At 40.2% G+C, this 25,133-nt stretch overlaps 2 protein-coding genes across 3 annotated transcripts in view; both read left to right on the top strand.

Moving 5' to 3' along the window:
• The first annotated feature begins 1,122 nt into the window (after positions 1 to 1,122).
• LOC311060469 (uncharacterized protein) overlaps positions 1,123 to 25,133 on the top strand; it is a 42,467-nt gene continuing 18,456 nt past the window's right edge. The window contains exons 1-3 of one of the 2 annotated variants that reach the window (XM_084078652.1): positions 1,123 to 1,181; positions 1,972 to 2,082; positions 3,304 to 3,723. In XM_084078652.1, coding sequence (XP_083934778.1) covers positions 1,127 to 1,181; positions 1,972 to 2,082; positions 3,304 to 3,458 — 321 coding nt within the window. In that variant the 5' untranslated portion in view covers positions 1,123 to 1,126 and the 3' untranslated portion in view covers positions 3,459 to 3,723. Of the gene's footprint in view, positions 1,182 to 1,971; positions 2,083 to 3,303; positions 3,724 to 25,133 lie in introns of those variants that run through there. The other variant, XM_084078651.1, reaches the window with a different exon arrangement.
• LOC311060466 (kelch-like protein 21) lies at positions 9,362 to 24,728 on the top strand. Its single transcript, XM_084078648.1, has 12 exons — positions 9,362 to 9,428; positions 11,919 to 12,032; positions 13,079 to 13,273; positions 13,422 to 13,556; positions 13,652 to 13,843; positions 14,904 to 15,039; positions 16,478 to 16,618; positions 18,604 to 18,762; positions 20,190 to 20,381; positions 20,884 to 21,055; positions 23,723 to 23,875; positions 23,974 to 24,728. Exons 2-12 carry the CDS (start codon positions 11,952 to 11,954, stop codon positions 24,113 to 24,115), a joined length of 1,698 nt encoding a protein of 565 aa, XP_083934774.1. The 5' UTR covers positions 9,362 to 9,428; positions 11,919 to 11,951; the 3' UTR covers positions 24,116 to 24,728.

The following is a 25,133-nucleotide window of genomic DNA, read 5'->3' as shown; positions in this document are numbered from 1 at the left end:
GTCTCTGTTGCACTAAACCCCTTCTTACACAATCATGTGAATGCAAATATAAAGGTACGACCAGCTATGTAAATTGTCATACAATTCTGTTTCTATGTTGAAAACGCACTTGCTGTGGCAGAAATTTGTAGTCTAGGCAGAATTTCAGAACTATGTATTTTATTGTGTGCGTGTGTCCGCCTGTCCGGGAAGCCTTTTTGAGAAGATGACAAAGGAGTAACAGATGTGACACACCGCAGCATCTGCACCACACTCTAAGGGAGGAAAGATAAAAAAAAAGAGAGAAGTATGACTAAGTTACAGAAACGGTCAATTTGATCAACGCCATGATGAAATGTGTTGTCTAATAAATGACACCCACTCTGAGCACCCCCTTTACCCCACGACAGCATTTTGCTTAGCAACCTACAAAAGAAAACCATAGCAAGCATACTTCGCCCGGTCAAATAGGAGATCTACAAGCTCAAAACACGTCACATCACAACGTGCCATCGTCTAAATAGGGCTGAAGTGGTTGATGAATGTTTTGTACTTACAGTATAATCAAAATCTACAAAGTAACTAGTAAAGTTTTCAAATAATTGTAGTGGATTGAAAAGTATACAATATTTGCCTCTGAGATGTAGTGGAGTAGAAGTAAAAGTATTGTAAATGGGAAATACTCCAATAAAGTAAAAGTACCTGAAAATTGTACTTTAAGTACAGTACTACTTGAGTACATGTACTTCGTTACTTGACACGACTGCTTGTCTCAGCCTAGTGGAAAAGTCAAGAAAACGACCTGCATGTTCTCTCCCAGCAGCGACACACACACACACACACACGCACACGCACGCACACGCACACGCACACGCACACGCACACACACACACACACACACACACACACACACACACACACACACACACACACACACACACACACACACACACACACACACACACACACACTTTCAAACCAGCGGTTATGAATTCAGTAGCTATAAATCACATGACTCGAGAATAAATGACACATGCAGTTATGCATATTAAAATGTTGACTCCCATGCAGACACCAGCCACGCCCCCTTTACAAAGGTATATTAAAAGCTGTTAACGCTGCTGCTCAATGAGTCATTTGAACCTCTATGTCCAACACAATGCGTCTGATCATACTCATCCTTGGCCTCGTGCTCTTAAATGGTAAGTATTTTTTTCTTTCTTATCTGTTTTAGTTTAAAGGAGTATTTCACCCCAGAACATACTTATTTTCTGTCAATTACACACCCCATGAAGCCTTGAATTCATGGAGACTTTTCAATTATAAAAGTTATTGGCTCAGGAATGCGACAAAAAGTAACACATTTCCATGAATTCAAGGCTTCATGGGGTGTGTAACTGTAATTGATAGAAAATACGATTTTTGGGGGGCGAACTACTCCTTTAATCATTTAAAAACCGGGAAAGCATCCGTGTCATTTTACATCATTTTGCATTACAATCTTTTAACCGCGTTAACCACATTTTATACTTTGGCTATTCTAAAATAGCACATGTACAAGCTCATAGCACGTCACTTCGTGCTGCTCTCTGATCTTGTAGATCTGCTTTTTTTTTTTAAACATTTGTGCAAATATATATATGTATATATGTATATGTATATATGTATATGTGTATATGTATGTGTATATTATGTATGTGTGTGTGTATATATATATATATATATATATATATATATATACATATATATATATATATATATATGTATATATATATTCATTTTTATTATTATTTTTTTTTTAATATATTTTTTTCCCCTTTTTTTAAGCAAAATTAGTTTTACTTCCAGGGGTCCCTGGAAATTATTGAATATTTTGCAACACAAGTTTTTCAGAAAACTGTTAAGATTTAGAAGACGTTTTTAGAATCAGCCTCAGGTCTTAATGGGTAATTCGTTTTTTAATTGTATGATATTGTCTACCTGTTGCATTAGCCTCGGTGTCTGCCTTGGAGTGTCACGAATGTGACATGGCTGACACAGCCAAGAATGACTGCAGTAAGAAGAAAACATGCACCACGGAGGATCGCTGCTACACATCAAAAAGTAATTATCCTATGGCTTCAGTTCAGACACTTGTCCTGTTTACATGAATATGTCACACTCCTCATCTCAGAAAAAAAATGCAATGATCTTTCTAACTTTAGAAGGCCCCTATTTTACTCGCCGCCTTATACCCTTTAATATGCCTAAACATTTTAGGCATGTATTTACTATTTTGATGAACATTTTGAAACGGCTCAACTAGCCGATCTACAAGCTCACAACGTGTCAATGTAGATTGGCTATTTTCACTATTTTAAAATATTTTTCAAAATTGTAAAAAAGAAATGACAAAATGGTTTAGGCATAAAGGGTCATTTCAACGTCTACTCAGGCTTTTGTGTTTCACCCCAGACAGTTTTTAAGTTGCTTGATTCAGTATTTATATATTTGATAATCATTTTATCAGACAAACCCCCTAACTATACAAACCCATTGTCACTTTAAACTCCATTTTAACCATGATAGATTTATTGAAAACACCCGTCCTTGGTTCTGGTGACTCATACTGCCCTCCTAAAACGAGAGGGGAATTTTATTGTTTCAATTTCCCCAAAAGAAAAAAATAAAGGGAAAAAGACAAATAATTGAAAAGACACAGCAACTTAAAAACTGTCTGGGGTGAAACACAAAAGCCTGAGTAGACGTTAAAATGAATGTTTGAAAGTGAAATATCGCTTTAAGTACTGTGCAGCGAGTAATCACGTATTTCTCTCTCTCTCTGTTGAAAGTAGGTAGCTGAAATATTGCACTTTTACCGTAGCGCGGTATAGCCTACTCTTGGTTGCTTTAGAAGAAAATGCACTTAAAGGAGGAGTTCACCCAAAAAAATACTTATTTTCTATCAATTGCACACCCTATGAAGCCTTGAATCCATGGATTCGTTTTTGTTTTTGTCGCATTCCTAAGCTAATAATTTGATTCCCGTCTCCTACCGGCTAATGTAGGAATGCCACAAAAACAAAAATAAATCCATGAAATCAAGGCTTCATGGGGTGTGCAATTGATAGAAAGTAAGGTGATCTGGTGATTAGTTGTTTCGTTCCCTACCTATGTTGAATGCACTTAAGTCGCTTTGGATAAAAGCGTCTGCTAAATGACTGTAGCTAATGTAATGTAACTAGAGGGTCGGGGCGCGTGTGTGTGTGTGTGTGTGTGTGTGTGTGTGTGTGTGTGTGTGTGTGTGTGTGTGTGTGTGTGTGTTGCGCGTGTGTGTGTTCACAGAGGATGGAAAGGAGAAGAAGGGCTGCATAGCGAAGGCTGAATGTAAAGACGGAAAGGAGTGCTGCGAGAAGGAGTTGTGCAATACAGCCACCATCTCTGCTATGAGCCTGTTGCTCCTGATCGCCCCGATGGTCCCTGTTGCTCTGTTCAACTGAAGGATTCTCTCTGCTTCAGCTTGACCCTTACATCTAGTAGGCCTATGATGTCTCTAACTGCTATCAGTCTAGCTCAGGGGTCGGCAACCTTTTTGACACGAAGTGCCATGTTGTCATTGTCTTGATAGTCAGTGTGCCATATCATCATTAAGTTTAATTATGACACCACGTCAAATATTTCCAAATGATTTTGATCGTCCATATAGGCTACATTGTCACCGTGCCTAAGGTTGCTTAACCCCCTCCTGGCTGGAGGATTTTGGGGGTCCCCTCCCCAAATCTTCCTCACTGATTTACCACTGCTTGTTTTTCCATATTTTAATAATAAACCTTCTGGTTAAAGCATTCATCCATTTGTATTAACAGTATTTATTTACAACCCCGTCACCACAATACAATGTTGGCACAGTACCTTATTATGCAAACTATATTATACCATACTATATTATGTATTATATATTATATATTATATATTATATATTATATATTATATAACGCTATATACTATTGTATTGAACTATATTATTGTACTAAAATAATTATAATTTATATTATTAATATGATTTATATTATTATAATTATATTATTATATTATACTATTATAATTATATATAATGTAAATTATACTATACTATACTATATTATTATACTATTATGCAAACTACAGAATTATTGAATCTGGACATTTCTGAACCAGAAATACATTTCATATCAACATCATAGTTTTAACTGCTTGTGTTGCTGTCGGTGTTTAGAGAGAATAAAAAGCGCTATATTTAATCATCTTCTGTTCATGAAATATCATAACACAAATGATACATTTAATGAAAACCTCATACGTCCAAAACTGTTACTTTTTTTGGATTCAAATAAAGAAATAGCAAAAGTAGCAGATCTACAAGTTCAAAACGCTGCATTTCAAGCTTGTGGATCTGCTACTTTTGCTGTTTTTGTGCAACGCTGTAGTATGATCAAGTAGGGCGATAATTGATATACAAAAAAACACAAGAAGTTAAAATATGGAAATAAGAGGTTTCTGCTCAATAGTGACAGTATGAGTTTGTTTACGGCTATAGTTGAATTTTCTCGGACATACTTACACACCGTCAGGGGGGGGCAATTGAGAATAGTTATTCAGAAATTACGTTTGGTAAACTATGTTTGGGTAAAAGCTGAAAGTCTAGCTGAAGGTCGGGACGCATGTTTGGGTCACGGACCAATTTTTATGGGTCACAAGTAAATATTCCCTTTCTTTTTTCGTTTCCTACATTTAAAAACATATCTATATATATTTCAAGAGATTTAGAAAATGTTTAAACAATATATTTCCATAATTATTAATAATATTTATAAATCCCTAATTTCCATAAATACAAAACTAAAATAATAAGAAGTAGTGAAAATAGCAGATCCACAAGCTCGCAACGGCGTTATTGGAATATTATGACCCCCAAATAATCTTTCAAAAAAGTGTACTCAAATAAGAGTATTGTCACTTCAGAATAATATGACTCAAGCAAAGAGTATTAAGGTATTCATCCAAATAATTACTTGAGTAAGAGTAAAAAAGTATAGCTTGTGTGTGTGTGTGTGTTTGTGTGTGTGTGTGTGTGTGTGTGTGTGTGTGTGTGTGTGTGTGTGTGTGTGTGTGTGTGTGTGTGTGTGTGTGCGCGCGCCCCGCAGAAGGAAAAAGGCAACAGAGAAAGGAGAGATCTACCACCAAAACAGCTCCTCACACCACCACCACTATCACTACCTAGTCAACCATTCATATATGCCCCCACTGCAATAGAGACTGTGGATCAAGGATCGGCCTCTACAGCCACCTGAGGACTCACAGATGACCAGACCCAACGACAGGAGGACAATCATACTCGTTTCGAGTGATTGCCGATGATGATGGTGTGTGTGTGTGTGCGTGTGCGTGTGCGTGTGCGTGTGCGTGTGCGTGTGCTTGTGCGCACGCGTGTGTGTGTGTGTGTGTGCGTACGTGTGTGCGTAAATTCTAGTTTATTGTTCCAGTCATCAAATCAGGAGCACCAGTGCTAATTGCAAATATTTCACATTTAACTTTTTACAGTGATTGGCCTGTATATCTGATCTACGTCTGTACCTGTGGTAAGACTTAAGCATCAGAAACACAATTAATACAAAGGGGGGAAAAGGTGCTTATAGAGAGAAAGGTGTATATGAAACCCTGCATAATTTCCCAAACAGTGAGTCGGAACCCGTTTGGGTCACTCACACATCAAATTGTTCGCTCAGAAATGCGACAAAAACAAACAGAAAAATCTCCATGAATTCATGGCTTCATGGGGTGTGTAATTGATATTTTTTTTTATCAAGGAGCTTTATTGTCATTCCATACAGAACAACATTTGTTACTCAGGTCCTGGTCATGGCAGAGTAAATAAATAAGATAAATAAAAACACCTAAACACAACAAAGGCTAAAACTGTGAAATAACAACAACTTTATATAAACAGCAGCATTTAAAAACAGCATTTAAAAAACAGTTCATGTGTCACGGTTCAATTCATAGTGCAGAGTTCATAGGCGTTTTTTTCAGATCACTAAGAGCGAGAGTTCATGATTCGCACAGCTTCGGGGAAAAAGCTGTTTTTCAGCCTGGTGGTGCTGGCCTTAATGCTGCGCAGCCTCCTTCCCGAAGGGAGGGGGTCAAACAGACCGTGAGCAGGGTGGGTGGCATCTTCCATGATACTAGTAGCCTTATTCCTACACCTGCTGATATAGATGTCACTAATGGCAGGTAGGCTGCTTCCGATTATTTTTTGAGCAGACTTCACCACCCGCTGCAGAGCTTTCCTGTCAGCCATAGTTGGGTGAACTACTACTTTAACTACATACTGTGGTACAAACCGAGCCCATATCATGCTCTGTAAGAGTTGTCACAGCCCCTTTGGTCTGGCCTGCAGGCCTGATGTGTTGTCTGTGTATAGTACACTCCCATGTGTGTGTTTCTCCCAATTAGGTGCATTGGGAGCACCTGATCAATGCTCCCTGGAGCCCTATAAAAGAGTGGGTGGCAGCCATTTCAGGTGTCCTTCTCCAGATGACAGCACCCTTTTGCGTGTATGATTGAGTTTACACACTCTGAAACACCCCCACACTACATTGATCACACATCCATACATTGCTGACATTACTGAATTACACACCTCACACCTTTTTGTGGCATTATTTAAGCTACTTGTTAATGAATTGTTACTTTATGCACTACCACCGTGTCCTCCTCAATTTGTCATTGCATCATGACAATCACAGGGTTGTGACAGACTGTTGTACTGGTGAAGGAGACTCAAACCAGGCACATTCATTCACTGACAAATACTGTTCTCCCTCGCCGTCACTTTGTAGTTTGTACAGAACATTTATGCAAGGCATAATTGACCCTGATAAAGTCTGACACATTTTGTACGTCAGGCTTTACAGTAGTGACCTGGCAAGTAGGCTACCTTGTACCAGAGTAACAAGGGCCCCGCAAGGGCTTGTTCAAGTTGGTTAGAAGAGCCCTATGAAATGTTCTGTCTAGAGTCCAAATAATCTCAAGAATGCAGTCTGGGACTCGGAAGCTCTGATCATGATTAGAATATAAGCAAATTTATCCTAATATAAATACAAATCATCTAAGTATACATAGCTTGCTGCTTAGCAGAAATGGAAATTCAAATGTAAAGTGTAAAGATATTTTTAAATATATTTTCGTGAACGGAAGTGCCAGTTTCCTCTCTCAGATTTTGGGAGTTGTAGTTCCAAACTCTATATACCATTCAGAGATTGTGGAATAGTTGTCTGGCTACGCGAGACTACTGGAGAAGCAATTCTTTCAACATAAAATGCTGCATTCAAGTTCAGGAGAGCTTGGAAAAGGCAATAATCTTGAATGCTGTGTTCAGGTATGGCATGGAAAGGGGGCATTTGCACTTCCTTCTGTGGTAAAATAAATGCCTGTTCCTCATTAACAAGTGATCAGTGATTTTCTGTGTGTGACGTCCTGCGGGGGAGGAGAGGTAGGTATGTTCTTTGTGTGGCTCAAATCAGTGAGTTCCTATGTGTGTTCATCTCAAGTATTTTCTAGACTATATGCTTATTCTAATATACTACACTTCAAACAAGTACAGTAAGTGCTACATTCAGGGTCTGGTCTGGAGAGGACACTTTTACAGATGTGTGCACTTGCCTGAGAAGAAGTCAGGCCCTGAAGGGGCCTGCTGCGAAACTAACTTGTGCAACGGAGCCACCTTCTCTGCTGTGAGCCTGTTGCTCCTGATCGCCCCGATGGTCCCTGTCGCTCTGTTCAACTGAAGGATTCTCTCTGCTTCAGCTTGACCCTTACATCTAGTAGCCTATGATGTCTTAACTGCTATCAGTCTAGCTCAGGGGTCGGCAACCCTTTTGACACAAAGTGCCATGTTGTCATTGTCTTGATAGTCAGTGTGCCATATCAACATTAAGTTTAATTATGACACCACATCAAATATTTCCAAATGATTTTGATCGTCCATAGGCTACATAGCAAACGTTATTTATTTTTTTCTTCTACGTTATTTAGCAATACTTTCTTTCACATCAGGATGTTCGATCATAGACTCAGAGCAAGTTTGAATGGATTTAGAATCATGTACAGGATGTCATTTGTATCTGTTGTGATGTGAGGGGACTTAATTTAACTGACTAAACTTTTTTTGAAAATGTAATTTTAAAGAAAAAAAACCTCTCTCTCACACTTATGCCAGTGTGCCAGTGATCACCCTCCCCTGTGCCCATGTTGGCACCGTGCCTAGTGTCTAGTGGTGGAAAGGACTCATTGCCCAGAATGCCCACACATCCATAAAGCTAGTTGTGTCTTTATTTACTCACCATACAACAACTGCAATAAAGATTTATCTTACTTATCTTGTGTCGATTCATTAGCATTTATTTCTACACAAAGGAAAATGCCAACATAATCCAATTCAGCATTCCATGACATAGGCTACATTTTAGTATGAAGGTAAAGTAGGCTCAATAAGAATAAATGTCGTTCTTAAAGACTCGGGTCATAGTTCATAAAAACAGAGGTCATGGTGGACAAACAAGTTCTCAAGTAGATTAATAGTTACACTGAAATCTGTCTGTCTTTGGATGAATAAATATTGCTATATTTTTTTACAGGCTGTCCCGTGACATACTGTATGTAGGCTTCATGGTTTGAGTTCCACTCTCAAACCTTTGTGTGGAGTATATCATTTGACATATTAACCACTTCACAAGAGCTTGTAGATCTGCTTTTTCCGCAGAATGTTTGCACATTTTCACTTCAACGCTATAAATCATTCACCACTGGAGATAGTGATGGGACAGGTCATTGCAAACTGTCCTGCAGCTTTATCAATGAGGAGGTTAAAGCATTTATTCATTTTTATTCATTTATAGCAGTGGTTCTCAAAGTGGGGTCCGGGGACCCCCAGGGGTCCTTCGGGGGGTTCCAGGGGGTCCCCAGCAAAAGTTAACCTTTTACACTTTGGCTATTAAAAAATGGCAGATCTACAAGCTCATGGCGCATCACTTCGTGCCACACTATGAGCTTGTAGATCTGCTATTTTTCAAAAATCTTGAACATTAGTGAACATTTTTTTAACCCAGATCTTTGCTTCTGGGGGTCCTTGGCACAACCTATTTTCAGATGGGGGTCCGCAGCCAAATATTTATCCATTTGAGGGTCCTTGACATGACATGACAAAGTTACAAAAGCTCTACTCAGCCCTGCTTTCTTGGAATGTTGGTGTTATAGCTCCCCCTGCAGGTCACAACAACTTTACACTGGAGTTTTTGTGTCCGGAACTGATCTTCTGTAGTGTGTTTGTTGTCAGGAGGACACAGTTAGGTGTAACACGTCGCCCCTTTGAAGAGGAGCTTTGGGAGGAAAGTGTGTTTGTTGTTAAAGTTTAAAACGTCTAAAACAACGAGGTATGTTTATTTAAGCTGTGTTTGTCTTTGTGTTCATGAGTTTTACGTTTGATGTACAAATATACATGTTTACGTTATGTTTGTGTCGTTTGCGTGTTGTGAGAGCTTGTTTACATGGACGTTGCATTGAGGCTGATGTTAGAATGGTGTTTAATAGAGATGTTAAATACATGTGAGTAAAGGAACAACCAGTGAGTTGTTTAACCAGGTGGCAGTGATGGTGATGTGGAAGTAATGGTGGGATGAAGACATAGCCTTAGATAAAGACTATCGTAGATGTATTTATATATCTACAAAAGTCTAAGTTAGTGACCCCCCCCCCCCCCCCCCCCCCCCCAGTTTGCCCTGGAATATCACCAGTAAAGCCCGTATTTCTCCTAACAAATGTACAAATGCAAAATATAAGGTGCTTTCCCGCTTGCCCCACATGTTATCTAGGTGTCTGGAGTATTTGTGTAATGTATTAATCCATATTGTTCAATACAGAAGTGTTTTAATGCCGTCTGTGGCCGAACGCCATTTCTTCCCCCTCGTTTCCTTATTGTTCACATTGAGTGTAATTCTGACTTTCACCGGATGCGCTCCGTCACTACCACCCATTGGAAACTTCCGACAGAATCGGCCACAGACGGGATTAAAACACTTCTTTATTGAAACATATGGACTAATACATTACAAAAACACGTCGGACACCTAGTTAACATTTGGGGCAAGCGGGCAAACACCTTATATTTTGCATTTGTACATGTTTGGAGGGGGGGGGGGGGGGGGGGGGGGGGGGGGTCGCTAACACTAATAGATACGAAAGTAAAAGTCAGACTCGGTAAAATACACTTTTAGTTAAGTACTGTACTTAAGTACAATTTTGAGGTATTTGTTCTTTACTTGAGTATTTCCAATTTCCAGAATAATGCTTATTGACAAGTGTGTTTGCACATGTCAGGTATTTGTCTTGATGGGGTTGATGCATTGAAAGGAAGTTTACACAGACATTAGTAGCATTACTAGCATACAGTACATATACCATAATAATTGTGTAAATGAAATAACTGCACACATACATTTCATTTCATATTCAGTCCACATACATACACTTGGTGGAGGGGATTTGCGGGAAGGGGACCTCTGTACAGTAGCTATACTGTAGTTATACTTCACGACTGTGAGCTTGTAGATCTGATGTTTTCTTATAATATTTTGAAAATCATTTACATTATTTACATTTAATGGCATGTCCAAAAATAGGGATACCAGGTTGCCATCCTACTATAGATAGCAGTGTCATATTGATGCTGCTATGTACTATGTTGCAGTGATGTATACTGTATACTTCTATACCACTATACTATCAATGCAGGTATGTATGCAGCAGTGATGTATATAGCCTTCATTCTTCCATAGATATCACTGTAATATTAATGCTGGTATGTGTGATTTCATCATGTCTCCCACTGCAGTGTGTGGAGTGGAGTCTGTTAAGCAACTACACTGATTAGTATAACCATTATTATGGTAAAGGAGGGATGAGAGGCTCTCTGCTGCATCTTGGTGGCCACCTTGTGCATTACAAATACAATTTAGAGTGACTTATCCAGAGCGACTTCCCAGAGTGTAAGATCAGAGTAAATGACATGAACCCTATAGTCAAACACATAGCTGGCTAAATGGTCACATAAATAGAGTGCAAAGCAAACGATTTAGTGCTTCAAAGAAACTAGGATGGTAGGTAGGCTACACGTCAATCCTCCTAGGATCTGTCTAAACAGCATGCTGTCTAAATAGCACACAAACAAATCTCTGAATAACAATAACATGTGAACAAATAACCGGCATATCTATGCATATTGTAACATTGTAACATTGTTTAAAGTGTGCTATACAAATAAAGTTTTATTATTATTATTAGGGATGTCCGATATTATCGGCCTCCTGATATTATCGGCCGATATTAGCATAAAAATTGATATCGGGAAAATATCGGTATCGTTTTTTTTTTTTGCTTTATAAATAAGTTACAGGAGTTCTTACTGTATATGGTGTGTGTGATATGAAATTTGAGCTTACCCTAATCACAATAATCCCCGCATATATCGGTATCGGTTGATATCGGTATCGGTAATTAAGAGTTGGACAATATCGGTATATCGGTTATCGGTAAAAAAGCCAATATCGGACAACCCTAATTATTATAACAATACGCTAACAAGTCAAGAAGCTGTTTCTTTGCATTTTAAACGTGGCGAGAGAATAACTCCAATACTCCATTTGTTCACATCTTACCGCATTATTACAACCTAATTGCACTAATGCTCAGCGAAGCGTTGAGTTGTTTCAATTCAATCGCTGATCAAAAGGCAATAAAAAGACGAAGACAGGTGAATCATGTTCATTCCATCAAGGTTCCCTTTGTACCCTCTCAGAGTTAAATGAACATTGAGGATCTCACTGTGTGACCACATGTAACAGTAATGTTGTGTGTTCTCTCTGCAGACCAGACCCACTCCACCTCACCTCACCTCAGACATGGCTGACAACATCCTGGATGCTGCCTGCCAGAGAGAATCACCACAGGCTGCCAAGAGGATGAGACTGGACACTGACCATGTGAGTGACAGTTTTTATTTTTACCAGCTTGCAAAGCTGGTCTAGGAAGAGACAGACCAACTTTCAACACATTACAGATTTGCATTCAACACATTTGATTTGCATTCGACACATTTGCGTGATTGGCTGTCCTTTAAGCCAATGGGGATACTTTACCCTTTCCCATACTCTGAACGCCCCCCCCCCCCTTGCAGCAAGCCTTAGGGCCATTAGCTGTGCAAACAAAAGACCTGCTTGAATGGAATGTTAAGGAGGCATCTCTCTCTCTCTCTCTCTCTCTCTCTCTCTCTCTCTCTCTCTCTCTCTCTCTCTCTCTCTCTCTCTCTCTCTCTCTCTCTCTCTCTCTCTCTCTCTCTCTCTCTCTTCCCCCCCCCCCCCCCCCCCCCCCCCCATTGGAGTGGCTGAGATTTTATTTTAAAGACAACTTTTACATTTTGTGCTGCAGATTGGGGCAGAAAAAGCCTCCCGTAAGCTGGTATATTATGACTTTGTCATTTCTTGTTTTTACATGTTTTTTTTCCAGCTTTTTTTCAGCGGAGTAGACAGAAGAAAACATCATTTCAATATCAGTTTTTATTTTTTATTTGTTTCCCCCACATCCCCCCTCCCCCATTACCGGTTAATGTCCAAGCAAACAACGCAACATTAATAAATAAATAATATACATATATTATATATTAGTAAAAACTAAAGATACATAAATAAATAAATAGAGTTACAAATTGATAGTGACAAGTGACAACAGATATCCATAAATATGTGTACCTGTGAGCACACATCCAGACATGATTAAATGTTGATAAATACATAAATAATAGTAATAATACATAATAATGATAAACAGGTCACCCCCCCCCCCCCCCCGCTTCTCTCTCTTTTAATTTTGTTAGCCTAATTGCAGCCAGTTACAGCAGCATCTCCCTTGTAGGTGTGACAATTTTCAAGCATCATCATTACCAGATCAGCAACATTACTCACAGATGAATAGTAGTTTATTTGTCTGATTTATAAATGTCCCTCTGGATGTTGTTGTCGTTGCACTTCAGGAGGACGGCACCAGTGTACCTCTATCCTCCCTGGATGCTGAGACGTTTGTGGACCCCAACCATCCCAACAAGGTCCTAGAGGGTCTCAACAGGCTGCGTCTCAACAGTACCTTTTGTGATGTGGTTCTGTGCTGTGAGGGACAGGAGGTCCCCTGCCATCGCTATGTACTGGCCTCCTTCAGCCCTTACTTTGAGGTAAATGGAAATGGTTAAGGAAATATATTTAAATTCTGCCTTGGCTTTCAGGGGAACCGATCATCATGCTATTTCCATATCATATCCAGTCAAGTAACTGTTGACACTATAAGAAAGGCCTAAACCATCAGCTTTTCAACCTGCACAGGCCATGTTTACATCGGGTATGATGGAGTCCACACAGGAAAGGGTGACCATCAGTGGAGTGGAGCCTCAGATGATTGGTTTGCTGGTGAACTATGCCTACACTTCTAAGGTCTCCATCTCTACTGATAATATGCAGGTAATGTATTATCATCATAAACCTCATTCATTGTCTCCATGTTTGTCCTACTTAATGTCAGTGCTCCATAAAGCTAATTTGTTCATTTGGTCTAGGCCCTGCTAGCAGCATCAGACTTGTTTGATATCACGGCTGTTCGAGATGCCTGCTGTAAATACATGAGGCGTCACCTGGACATAAATAACTGTGTAGAGATTTACTGCTGTGCTGACGACCACTCCTGTGAAGAGTTGGAGGAACACAGCATGGATTATATACTGGAACACTTCAGTCTCATCTACCAGCAGGTCAGTGATTTTTTTTCTTTTTTTTTTTCTGTCCGTGCAGCTTAGATATCTTTATTTCTTTTTTTTTTTAACACTTTTTTATTGGGGATAATTCAGTGGTATATCCAGTCGTTGCATGTAAAGTCACCCCCATTTTTCTTTTTTTCCTACACATCACAAGACAAAACAAAACAACATGCAATCCCCCCCAAACAGAAAACGACAAATGGACAGAAAAACACAAAACAAAGACGTAACAGAAATTAAGTACTAAAAAAAAAAAAAAAAAAAGAAAGTACAAGCAAGGTCATGGGTCACATCATGGATCACAGGCATTGTCATTGTGTCATATACACCCAGGGGAGAGACACTGAAATCCTCTGTCCACTACAGTTGCTGCCCACAGAGCGTTCTAATCTGGAGAGGTCTGCTTATTAAAGTATTCAATGAAAGGTCTCCATGATAATAGAAGCCTTCAGAGGTTCCTCTAAGAGAGAATTTAATTTTTTCTAGGCTTAAGAAGTACATCACATCGTTTAGCCAAATTGAGTGAGAGGGTGGTTTTGGAGATTTCCAAGCTAGTAATATTCTTCTTCTTGCCAAGAGAACCTGGTTGCTTACTTCTCTCGCAGAATCTGGCAACACTGGTTGACACCGTCTTGCATGTTTACACAGAAATGCGAAGCGGAGCGTTTTAAAATATTTCCACTCTGGAAGGGGGTTTCACTTTATTCCGTTTTCAAAGTGTGCCGTCCGTTTAGAAGGCAACGGCGTCATCGGGGGATAACGCCACTGCCTTCTAAACGGACGGCACATCTGATATTTTATTTTGCCGTTTTCTCTAGAGACCGTTGTCGTCTAAACGGGGCCTAAGTCTCACGTTACCAGACGATCAGAGGTCTCTGCCTATCAATATGTCAGGGGTCTTCTAAATGCAAGTTAGTTTCTAGAGTCACTTTCCAATACATCCTTGGCATCTACTGTAAATGTGGTACTGGCTGGTAGTATGCATAATTAATTATTATGTAATGTTGTTCCAGTTGGACTGGTAAATACTTGGTGTTCTATGCATTCTTCTAAGGTGCTCCAGCACATCCGTCTGCCTCTCGTCAGTCCCTCCTACCTCCTCACTGTGGTTGAGCCTCTGAGCCAGAAGTTCATCTCTGAGGCCAAGGAGCGTCCCTACTGTAACACAGCACGCCCACGCAGGACCACAGGTACCCTGCGGAACACATGCATGCATGTTGCACCTGATGATGCTGGAAAAAGCTTATCTGCCAATAATAAATATGACTGTGGTTTGATATTCAGGCTTCATAATGGTTATTGTCTCTGCCAGGCCGAAGGCATGGTGGAGACTATAACCGGACTGTCTGTCTGTCCTCCGTCCGTCCGTCCGTCCGTCCGTCTGCGAGCAGCGAAACTGTGCACGCACACTCCTTGGATGCCAGAGCAGAATTTCTGCCCCGAAATTTTCAGATCGGCCTGTTGTAGCGCCACCAAGAGGTAAATCTTTGGCAAAACCTTTTTTTTATATTACTCTTACAGATTTTGTCCAAACAACACACAAATTGGTACACATCTCTATAGTAATTAAACCAAACAGATTTTTCATATTCCATCCTGATTGGCGCCGAGTGGTCCGTTTTGAACAAAATGCCTCAAATCATGAACACAGTGTGCGATTGCTGTGAAACTTTGCATGAACAGTGCCACTAGGCCAAGGAAGAAATGCCACTTGACAATGTTCAAATCAGCCTCATGGTGGCGCTATAACAGGCCGATTCGCCTTGTTACCGATAACTGGATCGATCTGTGTAAAACTTTGTACGAAAAGTACACTCCCTACAGGCCAAGAAAAACCTCTGCCCTGCACATCCAGCCACCAGGTGGCCAACTTCTGTAAAACCTTTTTTTAATATTACTCCTTCGGATTTTTCCAAACATCACGCAAATCGGTACACAGTATCTCTATAGTCATGTGATTCCTGATTGGCTAACATTGACTTCCAAAGTTTGAAGGATTGGTCCTATTTGAACAAAATGTCTCAAATCATGAACGCAGCATGCAATTTAAGTGACATTTTTCACGCACATTCCCACTAGGCCGAGGAAGAAATGCCACCCTTTTCACTTTGGCCTGTTATAGTGCCACCAACGGGATGATTTTTTTAAACAAAATGACTCAAACCAGAAACCACGTCCGATTGCCGTGAAAGGCTGCGGAAATGGTACCCTTTTCACATTGGCCTATTATAGCGCCACCAGGAGGCCCCAATAACCTACCTGACCTGGCGGAGACCTGTGCTCAGAGGAGCACTTTTTGTAGTTGCATCGTGATTTAATCATTTTAAGTTAACAATTCAAGCTTTCATTTAGTTAATTGCGCTTTTATACATGTCAAAATGCATACCAATTTTCTCCTGGATTCATTCAGTGACTGCTAATTTGGTGCTGCCTCTCTGGTGAGAGAGTTCCAGAGGGTTAGGGCTGCGACACTGAAAGCTCTATCCCAGAAGGTTCTAATCTCCATGGGGAGAGAGTTCCACAGGGTTGGGGCTGCCAGACTGAAAGCTCAACCAAATACATTTGTTTTCTCCTTCAACTCTTTAATCTACTCTGTCTCATCTGCTCCTTCTCCTCTGTTTGTTGAAGTGATCGTGACGTTGCTACCGAATAGATATTCGGCCAGGGACAACTCGGACAAAGTTGAGAGCTTTGATCCCCTGACCAATCAGTGGAAGACTCTTGGACGACTGCCCTTGGTAGTATACGGGTATGCTGTGGTTGCATCAGGTGAGGATTACCAGCAGAGTCAATCAATTTAGGATCTCTAATGGATCCTGTTGTTTTACCTCTGAATAGACTGATCGCTAAGCCCCACCCAACAATAGCGTTTGTTCAATGCTAGCTTAGCAACCATCATGTTGGACAAGCTGCCATTCATAGAAATCAATGTGATCTTGCACACACATACAAGATAATTACTCGTATCTATCATTATTATTATAACATTGGCAGATCAACACCCTAATTTATCGATACATATAAAGATATATAGACATAGACAGAAGTTCTCACAATTGGTTCTAGTGAGAAAATAGAGCCTGCCAGCGTTGCAAGGTCTGCTTATTATAAGCGACTTTGGGCTTGTTTCCCTGCAAAGTCACTTAGGGATGTTCCCAGCGTTTTTTCTTCACTGACGTGCAGTGGTGTAAAGTAACTAGTACATTTACTCAAGTACTGTACTTAAGTAGTGAGGTACTTTTACTTTACTGGAGTATTTCCAATTGTCTATACTTTTACTCCACAACAATTATTTGAAATATTTAGTTACTAGTTATTTTGCAGATATAAATCATTACAAAAACATACATTAACCACTTTAGCCCTATTTTATACCTATAAGCTATTTGAAAATAGCAGATCTACAAGCTCACAACGTGTTGCGATGCACGCGTTCTGAGCTTGTAGATCTGCTATTTTCAAACATTTTAGTACTTTTACTTTTGGTACTTTAAGTACATTTTTATACCAATACTTTAGTACTTTTATTCAAGTAAATGTTGAATTCCGGACTTTTACTTGTAACAGACTCAGAGTACATCTATTACATTGATACTTTTACTCAAGTAAAACATTTGAGTACTTTTTCCACCACTGCTGACGTCTACACAACATTTTTGAAAATGGTTATTCAAAAATAAATACATTAATTAATTTATTGAAATTAACACCCAGAAAATAGCCAAAACTGAGCACATTTCAATCTATATGGCCAAATCTAATTTGAAAAAAATATATATTAAGAGTATATGAAAGCCAATTAAAATGTTTATACTATTGGAATCTTACACACCTGCTCCCAATAAATTACATCACCACAGCGCAAAAGTAGGTCAAATCAATCAAGCTCTCTCTGGGAGGGACAACAAGAAACAGTGAATGTAGGTTTTCATAGACATGGTGGTTTGTTTCTCTCACATAATCTGGCAACACCATAGCACTCGCTGCGTGTTGTTGACACTTCTTCAGTCGGGCCCCAGTTGGCCAAAGGACTGAACATGTTCAGTCGGCTCTGGGTCGGCCGAAAAGGTCCCGACGGGCCACCCGACGGACCCCTAACCGACTGGACGACTAGATACGACGCTTCCCGACGCCAAGTCGGCCCAAAGTCGGTTTGGTCTGGAGTTACCTTAAAGCTCTCAAAGGTGTGGCACCTTCCTACCTCTATGACTGCCTGCCTAGATATGTTCCAAACCGCCCCCTCAGGTCTTCTAGTGCTGACCTGCTCGAAGTGCCTACAATGACTTCAATAACTCCAATTACACCTAAGACAGGCAGCCTCTGTGGATAGCTTTAAAGCACAACTCAAGACCTATTTCTTCACTCTTAGTTGATTTTTAAATCTCTGTGTTATTGAAGTCCTCACTGTTTCGACTGATTCACTGCCCTTTTATATTTTTATGTTGTATGCTTTTGCTTTTCTTTTTTGCTTTATTGTTAAATTGTTTGTACCTTTTTCTGTAAAGCACTTGTGCTTTATTCTTGCTCTGTAAAGCACTTTGAGTGAAATACAAATAAAGTGTATTATATAGCCCACCTGGCAGCGTATTTCACAACACACTGGTACAGTACCAGTGTGTTTGGTGAATTCCTTGGCTTTATAAGTAAACCATCACAATAAGATGGAAGATATGTGAAGAAATGTAAAGTTGTGTATACATATTCAAATCTCATTTCTTTTAACTTGTTTTAATTCTGCTCTTCTTCCACCATAGGTTCCACTCTGTATTTGGCCGGAGGCATAGTCGACAATGATGATCGGGCTCTGAATGATAAGCGGGATTATCTTTGCAATGGAGAGATGTGGCGCTATGATGTTCACTATGACTCGTGGTTGAAGATGGCTCCCATGAAAAAGCCATGCGAGGAATTGAGTAAGATTGTCACACTATCACATTCAAATTAACCACATTAACCCTGGTGGCCCTATTTTGGTCAGGTCACCATAGGCAACATTAAAAAATGTATGATTTCGCCAATGGGAGCTCAAGTTCAAGTTGTGCAATTTGATTATTGGCGGATGATAACTATTGGAACAAGGAATTAATAATCAGACTTTAAAGATTACAGAGAGTATTAACTCATTCACTGCCAGAGTTTTTCAGAATAGTCTGCAGCCAGTGGTGCCAGCGTTTTTGAGAATTATTACTAACCTTTCAAGAGACACAGAATATTTAGCTCCAGGACGATCAACACACCGAGTGTCGCAAAAGACAGAGGAGTGTCTGCTTCCATCTGAAAAAAAGCGTGTCACCCTCCGTTCTTTATTTGTTGGCTGTTGAATATAGCTTGTTTCCGCAAAAGAAACAAAGCAAAATGTATTTTTCTAAATCCTTTAACATTAGATCGGACAGGGCTGGGTTTGTTGTCATCACGTTATTTCCAGGTATACCTTTTCTCCGGAAGTCATAGGACCATCTAGCGTAAACACTGAAAACAGTGTTGACATGTTACACTGTGTAACATGTCAAACGTGTGTAACTTACATGTCATTGGCACTGTGGGCTTTGGAAAAAAGTGACGTGTTACACGTCATTGGCACTGAATGACTGCACAGGATGTCATGCATCCTGTGCAGCGTGCACGTTACAAAGCATTTTAGCTGTCCGACTGCCGCATTTCTAGTGGGTGCTCGCTAGGGGTGGGACGATATGGGTACCTCACGATACGATATATATATATATTAGGGCATTAACAGAATAATCGAATATTCGAATATTCGACTATCAAACCGACTATTCGACTATCAAACCACTATTCGATTATTCGATAAAAAAAAAAATTTAAAAAAAAAAGTTTTTTTTTTTTTTTTTTTTAGATTTTTTTTTTTTTGTGGCTTTTCTGCAGCAGACACGCAGCTGTGAGCTCTGGTGTGACGTCAACTCGCATTCCTTGAGTCCAGTCATCAATGTCATTGAAAAAAAAAAAAAAAAAAAAAACTTTTTATTTTTTTTATTTTTTATTTTTTTATTATTTTATTTTTTATAATCAAATCGATTAATCGAATATTCGAATACTTATAGGTCGAATAATTCGAATACTAAAAATCACTATTCGTGAATGCCCTAATATATATATATTTTTTTTTTAAATACCGTTTTTTTTTTTTTTGTATTAATATCAATTATTTATCGCGGGGTAAAGTATCGCGATATATCGATATATAGTCCCACCCCTTGTGCTCGCTGTCTCCCGTGCGTGCTCGAGCTCCTGAGCACCCACCGGATAGGCACCTATGGCCAAGGTCATCACTTCATCAGTTACATTTTTTTTTCTCTGCTCAACCCCACATGTTACATAGGTCTGGTGATGCTGGATGGATATGTGTTTGCAGTGGGGGAATGGGGGGCTGGTAACTCGAGGGACCCCTCGATGGAACGCTACGACCCCAACACAGACACCTGGCAGCTCATGGACTCTGTCGGTGTGACAGCGCATTACGATAATAACTGCTGTAATGTGGTCGCACTAGATGGACAGCTCTATTTTATTGGTATGGAACAGATTTATGCACCTGCAGGTTCAGCCTACTGGGCTTCATGAGGTTGTGTTTTTCATGTAGTGTTAGTGTCAGAATCAGAATCAGGTTTATTGTCACATCACAGGTTTACAAGGTAAAAAAGTAGGTGAAATTCGTTTTTGTACATCGTTTCCATCGCAACGTTATTTCCATAGAAAGAAGAGGGGGGGGCGGAAGAAGAGGGATGGGGGTGGGGGGGGGGGGGCAAGTGGGAAGGAGATCAAACAAGTGAACAACAAAAGGCCAAACAAGTTATCTACATATTTACAAAAGTACCTGAGATAAAAACAATGTTTTAAATGACTAAGGTGCCTGAGCAGAGCAGCAATGTATGTATACTGTGCATGATATAGTGTATGTCAAGCATAATGGTTCACTGAAAATGTACTACACATCCTTTGGTATTATTATGTATTCATGCTTCTTCTGTTGACGGTGAATAATGTTTTGACATGTGTGTCCTCCTGGACTCTAGGTGGTGATCCAAATGTCTTCAGTCCAAAGCGGCCCCAGGTGGCCAAGTATAACCCTAAAACATCTGTGTGGACAGAAGTCGCTCCTATGCAGATTCCACGTAATAGATCAGCTGCTTGTGTTCTGAATGGAAAGATCTATGTTACAGGTATCTTACCTCTTCTAAGTCAGTGGTGGAAGAAGTACTCTTTTTTTACATTTTTAGTAAGAATAACTACTTTTTTTACTCAAGAAAAAAAATATAGGCAGAAAATTTAAATGTGCTTGCAATACCAAATGGCTAACGGCCCTTTTCACAGTTTCAGGCTTCGTCCACACGTACACGGGTATTTTCATAAACGTAGCTTTTTATATGCGTTTTGGGGGGTTCGTCCACACGCAAACGCGTTTTTGCTCCATGTAAACGCATCTTTTGGAAAACTCCTGCCACAGTGTAGATTTTTAAAAACTCCGGCTATGTGTTCCCGTGTGGACACGGTAAACGGAGTTTTTGCATGGGTCGTGTAACGTTTAGCCGTTGTCGTGTGGACAGAGAGATTTTTTTAAACAGGGCCGTGTAGACGCGGAGGTTTTCAAAAACGAAAACGAAATATCTGCGTTTATGAAAATACCCGTGTACGTGTGGACGAAGCCTCAGAGTTGTATTATTGAATTGTAATAAGTAATGCATTAATGTATTGATCACTTTAATGTTAGATCTGGTTCAGGTGGAGTAGCTGTATGGCTTAACCTATAATAATAGTCATCATTTATCAGTTAATGCATGTTTAGTATAAATCAAAATTAGCAAAGTAAGTAGGCCTAGTAAACGATACATTTATTTGTAAGTCCTTGTGTGTTAAGCTTCCTTTGTACCTATCCTCGCTTTTAGAACCAAAGGTTACTGGACACTCAACACGTTCACAAACACACATTAGATATACCAGTCCACGTAAGAGCTGTGAACAAGGAAAGACTGCTTTCATTTATTATGCTCCACACAAATGGAACAAACTTCAGGACTCTCTGAAACTGGTGCGGTTGGTCTCAATAGAGACATTTAAGGTTCTTCTTGAGGACACACTACACAGTGAACTGCACATGTTTCATGTAACACTATTCTTATTTGCATCTGTGACATTGTAATTTGATTCAAATGTTTGTTATCGTTTTTCATTATGTATGTGTTCTATATGATGTTATCAGGGCGTCCTTGAAAAAGAGAGCTTGCTCTCAATGGGCTTCCCTGAATATATAAAGGAAAGGGAAAGAAATAATTGCAAAAAGAAATACAATAAAGTATTTGCCTCTGACTTAGTGGTGTAGAAGTTACAAGTATTAAAAAAGACAAGAAAAAAGAAACATTCAGGTAAATTAAAAGTACAGTACTTGAGTAAATGTATTCAGTTACTTTCCACCACTGATCTTAGTTCCCTAATAGACTCACCTAAACTCTATTGTAGTTTGAGCATATTATAAAACACACTAAGGGCAGATACACACTGTAGGACTTTTAAAGTGTCGGGATTCATCTGATCGTTGAACATTACACACTGCAGGAGTTTATTTCTTGAAATCGGCTGTCATATATCGTTGTGGTTTTCACACTATAGATTGACCCCGACCAGGGGACACACTGTAGGATAGTTCACTAGGATGCTATCCAGGATCAGACCCAGTACATACATTTGTTTTTATTCCAAGTCATTTTAATCGACCCATCCCGTGATGCGTCTCTCTCTTTCTCTCTCTTTCGTCAAGTAGGCTACGCAGCACTAGCGTTGCCATGTCCGCTTATTATAAGCGACTTTGGGCTTGTTTTTTCTGTAAAGTTGCTTGACAGTTTAGTTGATTATTTGGCCTTGTGTCCTAATGTTGTTTGAACCAGTTTTCAAACATTTTCATGGCAAGGACCCCCAAATTAATATTTGTCTGCAGACCTCCCCCCTTCTGAAAATGTTGCGCCACAGACCCCCATACAAGATCTGTGTGGATTTGGAAAATATTCCACAATTTCCATCTTTTTTTCTCCAATATGTTCTTCTTTGAAAATAGCCTATCTACAACGTGAGCTTGTAGATCGGCCTTTTTTTTAAATCCAATGTATTTGTATATAGGTTAAAAGTGCTCATGTGGCCTGTCGCTTTTGTTGGGCTTGTTTTTATAGATCTGGTTGCTTATTTCTCTGGCAAAATCTGGCAACAACAACAAAAGAAGGCACGGGTTCCCGTGTGACAGACACGCTGCTCACGCGCACACACACACACACACACACACACACACACACACACACACACACACACACACACACACACACACACACACACACACACACACACACACACACACACACACACACACAAACAATACACACAGATCACGCTCTCTCTCTCTCTCATTCAGTTTTATAATGTTTAACTTAAAACAGGACTGGATGGTAATATTGTGGGGGAGGGGTCGGTCTGTTTGTTGCTGTTTGGTCAGGTAGCCATGGTGGCTGCTGTAATGTGCTCTCATTGGCTGTGGTGCTGATCTCCTCGCAGACCCCTTTCATACTGTATGATACTGTGAGATGTCTAGTCGGCGACATAGCCGAATAACTAACCTGGTAGTTATTTGAAAACGGTCGGAAAGCCGTCGCAGAGCGCGATGATAGCGGCCAGATCGTCTCGCAGAGACTTTCACACACAGCGAGCATTATCTCGCCGATCTGCGTCAGATCGGGAGGTTTTGTCGGCGAGCGCTAAAAAAGTTCGCCGACAGCATAATCGGACCAAATATCCTGCAGTGTGTACATGCCTTAACAGTCACTATCCTGTTAATTCTTGTTTGCCTATAGGTGGTCTGTATGATGATAAAAGGACAAAGGAAAATAGGATGGAGTGCTACAACCCCGAGACCAACCAGTGGACCATGTGTGCCCCCATGCAAGTGGAACGCTACTCGCCTAGCATGGCTGTGGTGGATGGAAAGATCTACGTACTAGGAGGGCTGAGCTTCTTTAGCGACAATAGGTATGACACTACTGCTCCATTAATGTCTGGGAAAAGATGTCGTCTTGTCCACACCAGACATTTCTCTTACGGCTGTTTGTTTGTGTATCTTCATGTAGTTCTGCCCGTAACATCGAGTGCTACTGTGAAGAGACGGACACGTGGGAAACTGTGGGGCAGGTGGCTGAAACTTACTCCGCTGCCAAATGTGTGTCTCTCAAGCTGAGGAGGGATCATGGTCGTCCCATTTGGCATAGATGATTCTTTTTTTTTCTTCTTTTTTTTCAACATCACTTTATTCTTGATACTGTAGCAACAGCTCACACACATGTCAAGTCTCAGTATACTTTCTAAATGTGCCTACTATCTTATAGTTATTATGTAGCATCAGGTGGTAGCCTAGTTGTGGTTGCCCTCTAGTGGTTGGACTAAATCAAATATCACTACAGTAACAATAAAACTTTCTCAATGCAGGCCATACTAAAGCATATGGTAACAGCCAAAAACTTAACAGGACTAGAAAAGTTTACATGTCTGAAGTCTGCATAGATTTTAAATGCAATGAAGCACGCTTTATTAACCTTGTTAATAACAACATAAGTTAACATAATGAGATAATAAACTCAAAACACAATTCAATGGCACTATTGCATACAGAGGCTTATAGCATAAGTGGTATAACATGAGCACATTTGTTTTATGGACATTCAGTGACAGCTTCTTTTCTCAATCTGTAAGTAAATAAGCAATGGACGTATCGACCATATAATTGAGGCTTTAATTTAGTAAAAGTAATCAGGAGTGGGCAGCTTGGAGGTAGGAGCAGCATCAGGGGTTTGTGGTGTCGAGGCACTGGAGTCCTCCACCAGCTGAATCTGGCTCTGCCGGACAAATATTCCGTGGTTTTCCTGGCAGGTGAAGTATCGCTTGCCCTGCACCGAAGCAGGACACTCAGCTAAGAGCATCGGGGGGGGGGGGGGGGGGGGGGGCAGAAGGCAGGGACAGGGACGGACGGTGGCTCGACTGGCGTCGGACCGTCAGCTCTTTCGAGCAGGCATAGATGATTCTGATGTTTACCAGGGTTGGCGTCCGTAACCGGAGGAACTGTATCCAACATTAAGGAACCTGAATCGGTTCCATCACATTTGGAACCGGTTTGTCACTCTGTCAGATGCTATACAATTACAATACCAGTGTTTCTAAAACGTTTTAATTTCAAGGACCACCATAAGTCTTGAGTTACAGACCTGTGGGAACCTGACTGAATAAAAAAAAAATC

This window comes from Gymnoscopelus microlampas (assembly GCF_963454915.1).
Source record: "Gymnoscopelus microlampas genome assembly, chromosome: 14".
In the NCBI taxonomy this organism is placed as follows: domain Eukaryota; kingdom Metazoa; phylum Chordata; class Actinopteri; order Myctophiformes; family Myctophidae; genus Gymnoscopelus; species Gymnoscopelus microlampas.
Note: the sequence above shows the minus strand (reverse complement) of the source record. Positions and strands in the feature narration are given on the sequence as shown.

Coding starts and splice junctions, on each gene's coding strand:
- LOC311060466 (XM_084078648.1), top strand. CDS start 11,952: ATGGCTGACAACATCCTGGATGCTGCCTGCCAGAGAGAATCACCACAG. Junction 13,844..14,903: donor TCAGTCTCATCTACCAGCAG/GTCAGTGATTTT, acceptor CATTCTTCTAAG/GTGCTCCAGCACATCCGTCT. Junction 23,876..23,973: donor AGCTTCTTTAGCGACAATAG/GTATGACACTAC, acceptor ATCTTCATGTAG/TTCTGCCCGTAACATCGAGT.